The sequence below is a fragment of the Protopterus annectens genome, chromosome 4.part0, assembly GCF_019279795.1.
Source record: "Protopterus annectens isolate FY-2018-M chromosome 4.part0, PAN1.0, whole genome shotgun sequence".
Classification (NCBI taxonomy): Eukaryota; Metazoa; Chordata; order Ceratodontiformes; family Protopteridae; genus Protopterus; species Protopterus annectens.
This window is the reverse complement of record NC_056733.1, coordinates 624,751,257-624,765,850: the sequence shown is the minus strand read 5'-3', so window position 1 is coordinate 624,765,850 and position 14,594 is coordinate 624,751,257. Positions and strand designations below refer to the sequence as shown.

The 14,594-nt window shown below is 45.9% G+C and overlaps 1 protein-coding gene across 1 annotated transcript in view; it reads left to right on the top strand.

Moving 5' to 3' along the window:
• Nucleotides 1–14,594, top strand: part of CIT (citron rho-interacting serine/threonine kinase) — a 3,433,971-nt gene that overhangs the window by 2,276,760 nt on the left and 1,142,617 nt on the right. The window contains exon 34 of the mRNA XM_044069760.1: nt 9,799–9,890. Within this exon, the coding sequence (XP_043925695.1) occupies nt 9,799–9,890 (92 nt within the window). The remainder of the gene's footprint in view (nt 1–9,798; nt 9,891–14,594) is intronic.

Below are 14,594 nucleotides of genomic sequence, written 5' to 3'. Positions count from 1 at the left end.
TGGAGGTTACCAATGTCTTTGTTTGAGTTCCATGATGATATGTTCCATGGCCTTACAAACCAGGCTTGTCAAGCTAATAAGGAGATAGTTTCCAGGATCAGTGGTGGTTCCCCCTTTGTGGAGTGGGATAACTGTTGCTGTGTGCCATTCAGTGGGCACAAAGCCTGACCTGAGACTATGATTGAACATGGTGCTTAGGTGGGGAGCAAGTTCATTCTGAAGTTCGTGTAAAACATGGCCTGGGATGTTCGGTCCCATGGATGCTGTGTTTTTGGCTTTAGAGAGTGCAGCTTTTACCTGCATAGTTGTGATTACAGGGACTCTACATTCTTCCTGTATAGATATGGGCCCTTTAGGGGGTGAGGGGGGGTAAAGCTAGCACTGAACCTGTCTGCCAGGATGTTGGCAATATTAGTTGGTTCTGTAATTTTCGTGCCGTTGTGCTGTAACTCAGAGCAGATCTGGGTGTTGCCATTGAGATTCTTGACATAGCTGTAGAATACTTTGTGGTTGTCCCTAGAATCAATGACGATTTTGTTTTCGTAGCTAGCTTTGGAGGATCTTATAAGGGATCTCAGCTTCTTACTGAGGCTGACCAGGGAGCTCCTCCACTCATGGGATTTTACTCTCTTTTGTAACAGTTTCTTCCTTTTGTTTTAGAGTTGGTTTATGGCAGGGGACCACCAGATTGGCTTCCTTTTTTTGGAGGATAGCACGATCCATGCACTCTCGCAAGTGCTTACAGAGTGCATTTGTGTAGGATGCAGCAGTCGTAACTGTATTGTCCATCTGCATAGGTGTCATAAAGTTCACCATTTCTGTCTTAAGAAGCATGAAGTTGGCTTTGGAGAATTTTTTTACCATGGTTTCCTTAATGGGGTTGATTAGTTTATGGTCAGATCTGACCAACAAGGAGTTGACTTCAGGTGTGGAATACCGGTCACTCATGTTGGTAATGACTAGGTCTAGGATATTGTTGCCCCTGGTGGGGGTGTGGATAAGTTGATCTAGGGCATTAGAATTTATGAATTCCATAAAGCGTTGAGCAAAGGATTTGGTACATGAGTAGTTTTCCCAGTTAATGATGGGGTAGTTTAAATCGACCATTATTAGGGTGTGTGGTTGAACCCTAATATTTTCCAGTACATCAAGAAAAGAGGAGTGAGAATCCTGGAGCATGGTGGGGGATCTGTAGCAAGCTACAGATTGGATTGCAGTTTTACCCAGAGTTAGTTGCACTTGGATAACCTCAGATGCATTATGATGAGCAACTAGCCTGGAGGTGTGGATAACCTTAATGAATATGGACACACCTCCGCCTTTGGTGTTCCTTTCCAGGTTAGATGGCCGAAAAGTGTGGTATGAGTTATAGCCTTGTAATGCAGGGGTGCTCTCTGGAGCCTTGAACCAGGTCTCAGTCACTGCACAAATATTGATGTTCTCCATTTTAAGCAGTGCCTCAAGGGAGTGCATTTTGAGATTTAGACTTCTAGCATCAAGTAGCATTACCTTCAGTTTTGCTTGCCTGTTGCTGTTAAGGTGGTGAATTTGTCATTTGAACCTTGCCTAAAAAAGGCACTGTAAGGGCGGCAAGAGCCTTAGCCAGCATCTGGAATTCCTGGGGTGACAGGTGCAGGCCATCTCCGGCAAAGCATCATGGTCTGATGACCATGTCGTCCCAGGCAGACAGATACTGGATTCCCTTAGAATGACACCAGAAGCCTAGCCAAACGTTGAAGTAAATCATTTTGTCGTTCTACTGCGGTATAATTCTGGGCAATGGCAGGATGCTACTCAGGGCTAGGGTCATACCTGCCTGGGCTACAAGATCGGAGTGCTCTTCCATGTCTCTCTTCATGTAGTCCAGGGAGGTCCATCTCAGGTCATTCACACCAACATGGACAATGACAGAGTCATATTTGTACTTATTGTGGAGTGACCTGAATGCGTGGGTTATGTGGCGGATCCTGGCACTCAACAGGCAGCTGACAGTAACCTTCTCCTTGTTTAGCCTGGTGAGTGGGACATCAGTGTGCCTGACTATAGAGTCACCTATAACTAGTGTGTTGGTAACGTTTTGCTTTATGGTCTGTGGTTGAGTGGCACACTGAGTCTGTGGGCTATGTGTCATTTGGGTTGTGTTGGGGGGTGGAGGTTGCTTGCGTTACTGCTTTGGAGGTCTCTGTTGCTTGAGCAGATTATTATTGAGAGCCTCCACAAATGTTTTTGTGTTTCTATGTGTGGATTTTGGTGGTGTAGGTTTAGGGGGACTATGTGATGAGTGTGGTGTGGTGCAAGTGTTTACCTTTTCCTTTTGACTTTCAAGTTCAGTCTTAGATTCATAGATTCATAGATTAGTACTAGGCTAACTGCCCTTGCGAGCCATTTTAAGCCTAGCCAATTATCCCTTGTGAGAATCAAACCCTGCACCTTGTGTTTGTAAGGCAAACACCTTAACCATTAGGCCACATTCCCATCCCTGGTCTTGGTTGGAGAAAGTTTTACCTCCACTTTGGCAAGATAAGTGCATCTCTCACAGGTTGTAGTGTTGGGTGGTAGGAGGAGAGGGTTGTCTGTGTACGTGAGGCAATTGCTACATTGCCCCAAGATGCCCAGATTCATCAGATAGACAGGAGAGAACACTGGGAGATGACCCTTGGACATGCCTGAATAAAAAAACTATTTTCCTCTAGACGAGTGAGGAAAGTGAGTACAAGAGCTTTTTTCTCTAAGCAAGTGAGGAAAGTAAGTACAAAAACTGTTTTCCTCTAGGTAATGAGGAGGGTTGAGTGCTGTAGTAATTTGTAGCTTATTTAGTGTTTACAACAAGTTCTGAACAAGTGCTGAGCACGAATAAGCAAATTAAAGTCCTAAAACTAAGAATCTGTATCTGAACTAGACTAGTTACAGGAAAGAAACCAGTGCAAATGCAGGCTTTTAAATCAGAAAGTTGAGAGAGAGATGGAAAAATTTCCCAAACGGCCAATAACTACAATTTATGGGCCAAAAACCACTCCTTTTGTGGTTAATAGGTGACCTAGTGCTTACCAGTCCCACTGATAAGCTAGCAGGCTTCCCTCCAACACAGAAAGGCTTGGGGGCCTCGAGCTTACAAACAGTCCTGCATACAGCAAATTTGTATCTGGACTAGACTAGTTACAGGAAAGGGGGGAAACAAGTGCAAATGCGGGCTTTTAAATCAGAAAGTTGAGAGAGATGGCAAAACTGCCCAAATGGCCAATAACTACAGTTTCTGGGCCCGAACTACTCCTTATGTGGTAAATAGGTTACCTAGTGCTTACCACTCCCACTGATAAGCTGGAAGGCTTCCCCCCTACACAGAAAGGCTTGGGGGGGGCCAGGAGCTTACAGACAGTCCTGGATACAGCAAATCTGTATCTGGACTAGACTAATTACAGGAAGGGGGTGAAACAAGTGCAAATACGTGCTTTTAAATCAGAAAGTTGAGAGAGATGGAGAAACTGCCCAAACGTCCAATAACTACAATTTCTAGGCCAGAAACCACTCCTTACGTGGTAGATAGGTTACCTAGTGCTTACCACTCCCACTGATAAGCTAGCAGGCTTCCCTCCAACACAGACAGGATTGGGGGGGCTCAGACCCTTGCAAAAAGTCCTGGAGATAGCAAATCTGTTTCTGGACTAAACTAGTTACAGGAGGGCAGGAAACAAGCATTTTTTTTTGTTACAGTTAAGCAGAACACAGGGAGATTCTAGCAAAGTTTTTTTTTTTTTTTTTTTTTTTTGTAAAGGAAAGGGAGAGAGGAGAAGCAGAAGATAATTCAAGGTTAGGAAACTAAGTGGGTTGGCCTTCTCACATGTTCTCTCTGTATTAGGTAGAATGAGCTAATGACACTAGACTGGGAGGAATGTCCCAGATCAAATTTACAGTAGAGGTGGGCATCTGCAAAGCCACTAAGTATAACAGCAAGACACCGACAGGGAGAGAGGGTGGGGAACAATACTACAGCTACCAGCCTACACTCTTTTAGACAGTACACACTGCAAAAATATTTATCACAGCAGAAGAACAGCAGTGAGCCACAAAATTAAAGTTTTTAAACAGATAAAGGAGCAAGGAGACTCTACAGAATGCTTTTAAGTGCAAACAAATCAGTTATATGATACACTCCTTAGCAGGAAATCAGAACAAACAGATAGGTGCTTAACAAGTAGAGAAAATTTATGGTTAATACCTTTCACACAGTGAAACTAGCCAAAAAGTTTTACAAACTGTGACAGTAAAAACCTTATTTATCAGGCCCTATAAGGCAGACAATTTTAGTTTAATCGTGCAGATTAGTTAATAGCAATAAAATACAGTAAAAAGTATGCAACAGGCAATAAAAAGTGCTATATATAAAGTGCTAGAAGCAATAACACCCTAGAGTCTATTGGGTCCCTTTTCTTCGGATCCGAGCTCTCGGAGCCGAGAGCTGAGGTTCGGATCTGGAGGTGTCAGTATGACTTTGGCTCCGTCGTGGTCAGAGCATGCTGGCCCTACAGATCTGACCACCTCGGCGCCGGCCCCGATCCGCACATCGGATCCGAGGGAGGGTCTGCTCTCGGATCCGAGAGAGAGCAGCTCTCCTTCTGTGTTCGATGTGGTGGAGAGGGTATTGTCGAGGGACTCCAGGCCCCTGGCTTCGGTTACAGCTCCACCCTGCACTCCCTATCAGACGGGTCTACCTTCCATCACCCGGTCCCAGGGACAGCCTGCGCAAACATCCCAGATTGTTCCCTTGCCGGAACAGGATGTAGTTGGTGAGGCCTCCTCAGACAGCCCCCCCCGAGGAGGGTCCTCACAAACGCAAGTGCAAAAGGAGGCACTTGGACTCACCTGAGTCCTTGACAGAGGACACAGACTTGGAGGAAGGGGAAGGTTCCCCAAGGTCACCCCCCCCGAAGACATCTCCTTCGGAGACATCATGGAGATGCTTCGGATCAGAGGGGGGTGGTCAGCCCCAAAACCTTCTTCTGACGAGTCTGTGTTTCTGGAGGCATTTGACGCAGGCCCATCTACCTCTTGGGTGTCCCCTCCCGCCGACCCCCTGGTAGACCTGATTACTACCAGGGCGTGGAAGGAACCGGACACTGTGGAGCCCATTCCAAAGAGACCTGACAAAATCCTCAGCCCCCCTTCGGATAAGTCATGTTGGAGCAAGGGAGCCCCGGTAGATGCCATGTTGGTGGCGGCCGCCACCAAAAGGGAACTGGCCTAGGAGAGTTCCTCGGTCCATCCTCCAGACAAGGAGTCTCGGACGATGGACCATCTGGGGAAGCGGGTGTTCGCTTCAGCCACCTTCTCTGTGAGGTCGCTGAATTATATGGTGCACGTGATACGACTCCAGTGGGATCTCATCAAAGAATACGCTGGGTCGCCCCCAGAGTCCATGTCGGCGGAGGATAAGAAAGTGTTCTCAACCCGAATGGCCACTCTCAAATCTGTCTCAAATACCTCTATGCGGTTACTATCCCATGCCACGGAAGGAGCCGCTAGAGCCAGCGGAGCGGGCGTTGTCCTACGGCGACAGGCGTGGCTCCGTCACTGTGATTTCGCGGAACCTTTCAAGGCGTCATTCGCAAATGCCCCATTTGATGGTTCTGCCCTTTTTGGCAAGACTGTACGCGACACATTGGTCCAGAGAGGGGAAGACGTCTGCCGTCTGAGTCCGCTTCTCTGCTCCCCAGAGGTCCTTCTCAAGGAACCAAAAGGGACAGAAGAAGATGTGGTTCCAGAAGTCTCAACAATGCCGTTTTGCTCCGGACCCATCGTCCTTCAGAGGCAGAGGAGGACAGAGTGGGTGCCGCCCTAGAGGCAGAGGGGGTCCGTAGAATTTCAGGTCCAGAGAACCTTACTCTGATCGGCCCACACAGCAACCCTGAAGGGTTATCCGACTGCTCCACTCTGGAGGCAGTCGGGGGCCATTTCTCGAGGCACCTAGCAACTTGGGAGTCCATTACAACAGATCGCTGGGTGCTTCAGATCATATCCAGAGGCTACAAGATTACCTTTCTCAATCCCCCTCCCCGATGTCCCACCCAATCAAAGGGAGGCGACAGGCGAGGAAATCCTCCAGCTGCTAGAAAAAAGAGCAATCCAGCACATCCCCCCCAGACCAATCCAGATGAGGCTTTTACTCCAGGCTCTTCTTGGTGCCAAAAAAGACGGGGGACTTAAGACCAATCCTCGACCTGTCCTTCCTAAACCTGTCAGTAGCCAAAGAAAAGTTCCGGATGGTCACCCTCCAATCCATTCTCCCACTTCTGCAGGAGAACGACTGGATGTGCTCCGTAGACCTCTAGGATGCGTACTACCACATTTTGATGGACAGACGATCCAGGAGGTTTTTCCGCTTCCGGCTATGAGCCAGCCATTACCAGTTCAGGGTCCTTCCCTTTGGTTTCACCACAGCCCCCAGGGTGTTCACCAAGGTTTTGGCAGTTGTAGCGACCCACCTGAGACTCCAGGGAATTCAGGTCTTTCTGTACCTGGACGACTGGCTCCTGACCGCCCCCACCAGCCATCTACTGTGCGCAGCCAGAGACTACTTTCTCCATCTAGCTCCCTGGCTGGGGATCACGGTCAACATCAGAAAATCTTCCCTTCTTCCAACCCAGATCCTAGATTTCATTGGAGCCAGATTGAACACAAACCAGCTTCTAGCCTTCTTGACTCCGCACCGGCTTCGAACTCTAAAACTACACATACTGGCCCTTCTACAATCCCCAGCTCCCCCTGCAGAATTGGTCCTGAGGGCTTTAGGCTCGATGGTGGCAACTATCAACCTTCTACCCTTGGCGGGCTTGAAAATGAGAGTTCTTCAATGGACCTTGCAAGTCCAATGGTCCCTCCTGCGACATCCCCTGAGCTTCCCTGTTCCCCTCAGCAGGGTTTGCAGGAAAGCCCTCTTATGGTGGCTCCAGTCCCCGGACCTCCAGAAAGGGTGCCCCTTCTCTATGTCCCCTCCTCTAACCATGGACGCTTCTTGCCTCGGGTGGGGGGGGCACTGCATGGGCAGGACTGTCCAAGGCACGTGGACCCATTCGGAGACCTTTTTGCATATCAATGTCCTAGAGATGAGAGCGGTGCTTTTGGCGTTGCAAGCACTTCACAGCCTTCTTCCTTTGGGGACAATTGCAATTCAGACAGACAATATGTCGGTTGTCTAGTATATCAACAAACAAGGGGGAACCAGGTCCTACCCACTTTGTCGGGAGGCCATGAGAGTGTGGGAATGGGCGATATCCAACAACCGCTTTCTCATAGCGATGCACATTCTGGGCCAGTCCAACATCTTGGCAGACAGACTGAGTCGAACCATCCTCTCACCGTACGAGTGGTCTCTGAACCCCAGAGTAGCGAAGCTAATCTTCTCCAAGTGGGGTCAACCTCGTTGCGATCTTTTCGCCTTGACATAAAGTGCAGTGACTACTTCGCTCTAATTCCCCCACCCGGGGAATCCCCCAGAGATGCTCTGGTGCATGTTTGGCCACCCAGTCTACTTTATGCTTACCCTCCTCTTCCCCTGATGCTAAAGTTCTTACAGAAAGCCCAACGGTTGGGGAGCAGAATAATCCTCATTGCCCCATTCTGTCCTCATCAACCTTGGTTCCCATGTCTATGGTCTCATCTGGTGAATCCCCCATTGATTCTAGATCTCATCCCGGATCTGATCTCTCACCCATCAGGCCTGTCAATCCCGAACCTGGACAACCTCAAGCTTACAGCTTGGTTGATCCAGTCCCACTGATAGCTAAGACTCCCGGTATCTCATCCCCTGTCAAGGCTATACTAGTAGCCGCTCACAAGCCGTCTATGAGAAGGATTTATAATAGCAAATGGAAGCGTTTTTGTATTTGGGCGGAGCATCAAAACTTAGATCCCTTTACAGCTCCGTTGCCAGCAGTATTAGATTTTCTGTCAGGCTTATTCGACCAAGGTGCTAGCTCTTCTGCAGTCAAAGTCCAGCTGGCTGCAATCTCTCACTATCATGTTAGGAGTGATCTCGGCCCTTTGACCTCATCTAAATTATGTAAGACCTTCCTAAAAGGCACTTTTCTTTTAAGGCCTCTGGTTAAAGATGCAGTCCCTCCTTGGGACATAACCCTTGTCCTTCAGTCTCTGACAGCTCCTCCCTTTGAGCCTGCAACTTCGGTGGATCTGAAATACTTATCTTGGAAGACCGTTTTTCTTGTTGCCATTACTTCGGCCAGAAGGGTTTCGGAACTTCAAGCCCTTTGCGCCAAGCCACCATATTTGATTTTTCACAAAGATAGAGTTTCACTCAGGACCAATCCCTCCTTTCTGCCCAAAATTGCTTCAGAGTCTAATATCAACCAATCTATTAATTTACCAGTCTTCTTTCCAAATTACCAGAATAAAAGTGAATACAGGTTACACTCTCTAGACGTACATAGGCAACTGAGATTCTATTTGCACAGGACAGCTGATCACAGGAAATCAGACAAGCTTTTTGTATCCTTTGCTAAACCCACTTTGGGAAAACCTGTATCAAGTCACTTTGTCCAGATGGATCTCACAATGTATCCTTTTGGCATATGAGAGTTCTGGCCGGTCTGCACCTCAAGGAGTCCATGCCCATTCTTCTCGATCGATCTCTACCTCTGCTGCTTTTTGATCTAGGGTGTCATTGGATGACATTTGCTCAGCAGCCACTTGGGCTTCATCTCATACATTCATAAACCATTACAAATTGGATATTGTTTCTAGAGGGAGAGCATCCTTCGGCTCTGCAGTGCTCCTGAACATCCTTCCATGAGGACCTCCCAAGAATTAGGTAGCTGGGGACTCTGTCCCATAGGTTGATGTACAAATGAAGTTAACTACTTCAGATTAAGAAGTTATGTACTCACCATAACGTTCCATCTGAGTAGGTAAACTTCATTTGTCCGCAACCGACCCTCCCTCCATCCCCCTAACCCATATGGATACTCAAAGGAATCCTGCTTGTCATTGCGGATTGTCTTAGGTTAGAGTATGGAGGTGGTGATTTGGTGTTCTATGCTTTATGCTGATAAGCAAACTCGATCTGAGGTCAGAAGGGGATAGCAGGGGGTTATGGTAAAGGGGAGGAGCTTGGAGCTCGGATCTTAGCTGTTTGAAGCTGCCGGCTCGGATCCGATATGGATCCAATACCCATAGGTTTCTGACAAATGAAGTTTACCTACTCAGATAGAACGTTTTGGTGAGTACATAACTTCTTATTATCATATATAGTTTATGTGCATGCTGTTTCTTAAATGCCTGGTAAGTCTGTTTTTGTGTATCGTGTGGCCTGGTCTGGGTCTTCAGTCCAAAGTTAAGATTTGAAATGAGAATAGCATTTTGGTGTCTCTCTTTGTGTATGCCTGCATCTTGGTGCCATTCAGAACTATTAATGATAGTACTAATCCACATGCAGACCATCTTCCCTACTCTAATATTGTCGTCCCCTAGATCATATTATAATAGTGAAAAGTGCTATTTCCCTTCTGTGGCAAAGTCAGAGTGAGGTTCAGTCACCAAGTTGCATTTGTTGAAGTGTGCATCACTGAAGTGTGAGGCAGGTACTTTTGTAGTCCTGTTGTCTCGAACAGAGAATAAGTTGCCAACTATCCAACACTAGTCAGTGAACCACTACTCCTGTCATTTCTCAGCTGTCTGCTGTATGGGTTTCATGCTGAATATGTTTTTCTTATGTTTCTTTATTTCAGTATCCTATGGATATGACTTCTATTAGTTTCAAGCTTCTGTCTTTTTTTCTTTTTGTTTCAGGAACAATAAACGAGGTCAGCAGGGCTGGGAACGAAAGTACATTGTCCTTGAGGGATCAAAGCTATCAGTATTTGACTCTGATTCCAGAGAAGGTGAGTTTTTATCAGCCAGGCATACTATGTTATAATTCTTTCTAAATTACTTCACTTATGTTAATGAAGTGGTGCAAAGTGGTGCCTTGGTTAATATTACCGTAGTGCAGCTTCTGAGCCTGCAGCTTAAGTCCCATTTTTTTTTTTTTTTTTTGCTAAGTGCACATTATCAGAGAGGAGAAACTTTTGCTTAACTCTCACAGCATGTGCAACCTGAATGCACAACTTAAACCACAAATTAACAATACTGGTCACATCACAGAGAGCAAACAGCATATTCCTAATGATGATAATTTGCATTGCAATTATATGATTACCTTATATGCAGTGCTCAGAAATCCATACTGCACTGCATTCACAAATCATTCATGGTACATACTACTACCATTTGGCTCATTACTTGCTTGTGCAAAATGATGTTACACATTGAACTAGCAACAGTCCACCTCACCCTCCTATACATTCAAACATTGCCCATTCTCATGTTCCCATTAACAGTGTAATGTCTAGTAATCTGGCGGTGCTCAGACCTCCAGTCTGCATTCCATTGTTAAACATAAGATCTGATGATGTCAATCTTCATTCATTCTTAACAAATGAGGCTCTATTCCAATCCTCTGAACCTGCTCGGCTATTATACAGCTCACACTAGTCCAAAAATTCTCAAGCTGAGACTTTACCTACAATGCCCCTCTCTCCATTACCTCAGATCTCATTTGCCACTCTGTCAGCAAGACATGTCAGCCTTTGCTCTCAGCTAAGTCTTTAAAAATTTTTCCTTATTAAACTATTTCCTTGTATTTCACACTCTATAGATAAATAGATACATTTCTATATTATACCTTGTAACTTTTCAGTTGTGTGTTTGAATACTCTACCCCTTACCTCTGGTAATCTTCGTTACCATTGTTTATAATCCCTCTCCCGTCCTTCTTACTGTTTGTGGTAATCCTTAGTACCATCGTTGGTACTTTCCTCTTTTCTGTTTTACCTTTTGGTATTTCTCCACTACCGTTGTTGGTAGACTTTTCTTCAGTCCTTTGTGTGTGTGTGTGTGTGTGTGTGTGTGTGTGTGTGTGTGTGTGTGTTGGTGTGTTTAGCTTGATGTTCTTCGTGTTTCACTGTTGCAGTCATCACTTTTGGGTTATCTGCTTGCAGTAGCCCTCAGTCGGCCTGATTAACAAAGTCATGGGTCCTGCGTTGGTTGCTGTCGCTTCTTCCATGACGTCAAGTCGTCAGGGGTATAAAACATGCAGCCGACACCATTACATCAGTCTTTCTTGATGTGCATTCCCAGAAGCAGATGCAGTTTGCTCGTGCCGGTCAGCCGACTCCTGAAATTTTCGTTTTCGAGTTTCAGAATCAAAGTCTTCAACTAAAGCAAAGTACCCCATTGGGGAAACTTTTTCTTGCTCCTTACCAATGTCAGTAAAAGTTAATAACTGCATTACTTGTGGAAAGCAAATACCTCATAAAGATTTTCATTCGTACTGTATTCCTTGCCTAGGCCCTGACCACAACATACCATGCTTTCAGTTTTGTGCTTTATTTAATCAGCGCACTATCCGTTGTCGATATATTTATGCCTCATAGTATTTCGGTTCTCGGTTTAATTATCCAGAAATGTCGTCAGTTAGCCATCCGACTACCGGGATTCTGAAAAAAAACGCAAGGATAAAGACAGAGACAGGCTGCCGAGGTCCAAAACTGCCGACGACGCTTCTCCTAAGCCAGTCGCGAGTTCGCCAGTACTCAGTGATGTGCTTTTGCAGCCCCTGATATCCACTACTTCTGATTCACAGGCCTCTACTGAGACTCATTCAGAGTCCGGTATGCTGCGAGATGCTTAAACTATGGAACCTGCGGATGTCACTACGTTGGATGGGTCTGGAGCCGCTGTGCAGGCACCGGCTTCTGAGGGTGTATTCAGGCCTACGGACTTGCATATTAAACCGACGCCGCCTTCTTCTTTTAGGCCTAAATCTTGAACCATGCCTAAAAAACCGATGCCCAGGCCGCATACTCAGGCCTCTATGCCTAAAAAAAAAAAAAAAAACGATAAGAATGGCTGAAGATCTTATAACTCTAATCAGGGTAAGCCAGCCTACCCCTTCTAAGAGACCTAGGACTGAATTTGTTTATGAATCTTCTGACCAGGATTCTGATTTTTCTGATTCTTCTGATGATCTGGATTTGCCCTTATCTACTTATGAGGATTCTGATGCAGAGGACTCTGTTCCCTCTGCTTCCCCTCCAGAGGATTTTTCTTTTGGTGAAACCTTACATACGCTAAGGGAGCATTTCCACTGGGAAAGTCAGGATTTTTCTGATTCAAAAAAGAGGCTTAGGGATTTCTTACTCCTGCCTCAACATAGGCCTTTAGCTATTCCTCCCTTTGTTGATGATGCTTTTTCGGAATCTAGTTGGGTCCCTGATTCCTTGCCTCCTGCTCCCAGAAAACCTGACAGACATTACAGGGTTCCTGATTCACACAAGTTCCTTTTTAAAAATCCTATTGCGGATCCAGAGACTACTTCACAGGGACCCAAGGGCATTAAGGCTTCTACTGCTAAAAATCCTAGCCTTCTGATAGAGACTCCAGGGCGCTGGATAGATGGGGTAAGAAGGTTTACACTTCTGCAACCTTGGCCATTAGGGCTTTAAACTGCCAGTTTCATATGTTAAAGTATCAACAACATGTTATTGGATTGCTTAAACAGAAAATGATGTTGATTCCTGACTATGCGGAAAATAAAGAATTATGGGATTTAATGCATTCTGCTGAACAGGTTGGAAAACATACTTTGCAATGTGGATTTGATTCTTTAGAGGCCTCTTGCAGGGCTGCTGTTACTGGTTCTGTGTTCAGAAGGCATGCTTGGCTTAAGGAGCAATCTTTGCCTGATCATGTTAAAGCTAAATTGTTGGATGCTCCCTTAAATCAGGACCACCTGTTTGGCAACAAGGCTGAGAAAGTTCTTAAAAAGATGGAAGATAAAGCTAAATCTATGCAAACTGTTAAATATTTCTTACAAGTTCAGCCTCCTAGATTTAGTAGGCACTGGCCCTCAAAGAATTGGTCCTTTCCAGCCTCTTCAAGGTCTTCTCAAGCCAAACCCAGACATAGCAGAAACCCCAGGTTTCAGTCCCAGGGGACACACAAGACTAAGCAGTGGGAGGTTTCCGCACCCAAATCAGGGAGTAGTAAGACTGCCCCCTATGGAAAACAGTCTCAATGACTTGCTTCTAAAACTTCCAAGCACTTCCCAACTGAATTTTCCTTTAGGCGGAAAGATTGGTCTGCAGGCCAAAAACTGGGAACTCATTACCCAGGACAAATGGGTTTTAAATATAGTGTCCCTAGGATACAGATTTCGCTTCCACACCTTACCAACACCAAGCGGGTGTCCAGATCTACCCCCAAATCAGCGGGCAGAGGCCCACAATCAAGTACTCTCTCTCTTAAGCATGGGGGCTATTCATTTGGTACCAGAAGAGGAAAAGGGACAAGGGTTCTGTTCAAGACTTTTCCTGGTACCCAGAAAAGGCAATACATGGCGTCCTGTCCTAGACCTTTCTACTCTAAATACCTTTCTGGTGATTCCAAAATTCAAGGTGCTGACTCTTCACCAGCTGCTTCCTATGCTAGGCAAAGATGCATGGTTGGCAACACTATACTTAAAAGAAGCATTCCTGCACATCCCTATCAGGGAGTCTTGCAGAAAATACCTACGCTTCAAAGCAGGCTACATGCACTATAAGTTCTCTGCACTGCCCTTTGTCTTATCTACTGCGCCCAGGGTATTCACAAAGTGCCTAGCTCCAGTCATTGCATTCTGCAGGCAAAGAAATATTTAAATATACCCATATCTGGACAATTGTCTAATTCAGGCAGAAAGCCAGGACATACTTTTGAATCATCTGGCCTTTGTTCAAAGGGTACTGACTTGTCTGGGGTATACCGTAAACGAAAAGAAATCACAAACTGGTACCATGTCAACAAATTATATTCCTGGGAGCAAGCTTGAATGCAACTTCCCAGATGGCTTTCCTCACGCCAGAGAAACGGATTCATTTGACATCCTACTTCAAATGAGTGGCCACAAAAAACAAATTGCCTGCAAGGCAAATACTGCAAGCCTTGGGGTTCATGGCCGCCTGCATTCTTCTAATTCCATATGCAAGGCTGCATATGAGGAAACTGCAATGGTATCTCAAAAGCCTATGGTGTCAACATTCACAGGATCTAGAGGCAATGATTCCTATCATACCTTGTCTACGCCTAGAATTCCTTTGGTGGGCAGAGACCTGCCACCAAAACAGGGGACTACCATTCACTCTACCCCCTGCTGCCCAAACCTTAACAACAGATGCATCAGACTGTGCATGGGGTGCCCACCTGGCAGGGAAGTGCATTCAGGGCAAATGGAACCCAATTCAAATGCACCTGCATATCGATCAAAAAGAAATGTTAGCTGTACAGAATGTTCTGACTGACAGCCTTCAAGGACCACATTCTTCCAGGACAATTAATGATAAAGATGGACAGCACCACTGTTATGTGGTACATAAACAAGCAGGGGGGGTACAAATTCTTACCCCCTCTGCAGACTAGCCATGGCATTGAGGAACACAGCCCTGAGCTATCAGGTACGTTTACAAACTTAATTCCTGCCAGGAAAACGAAATGCACTGGCAGACGAA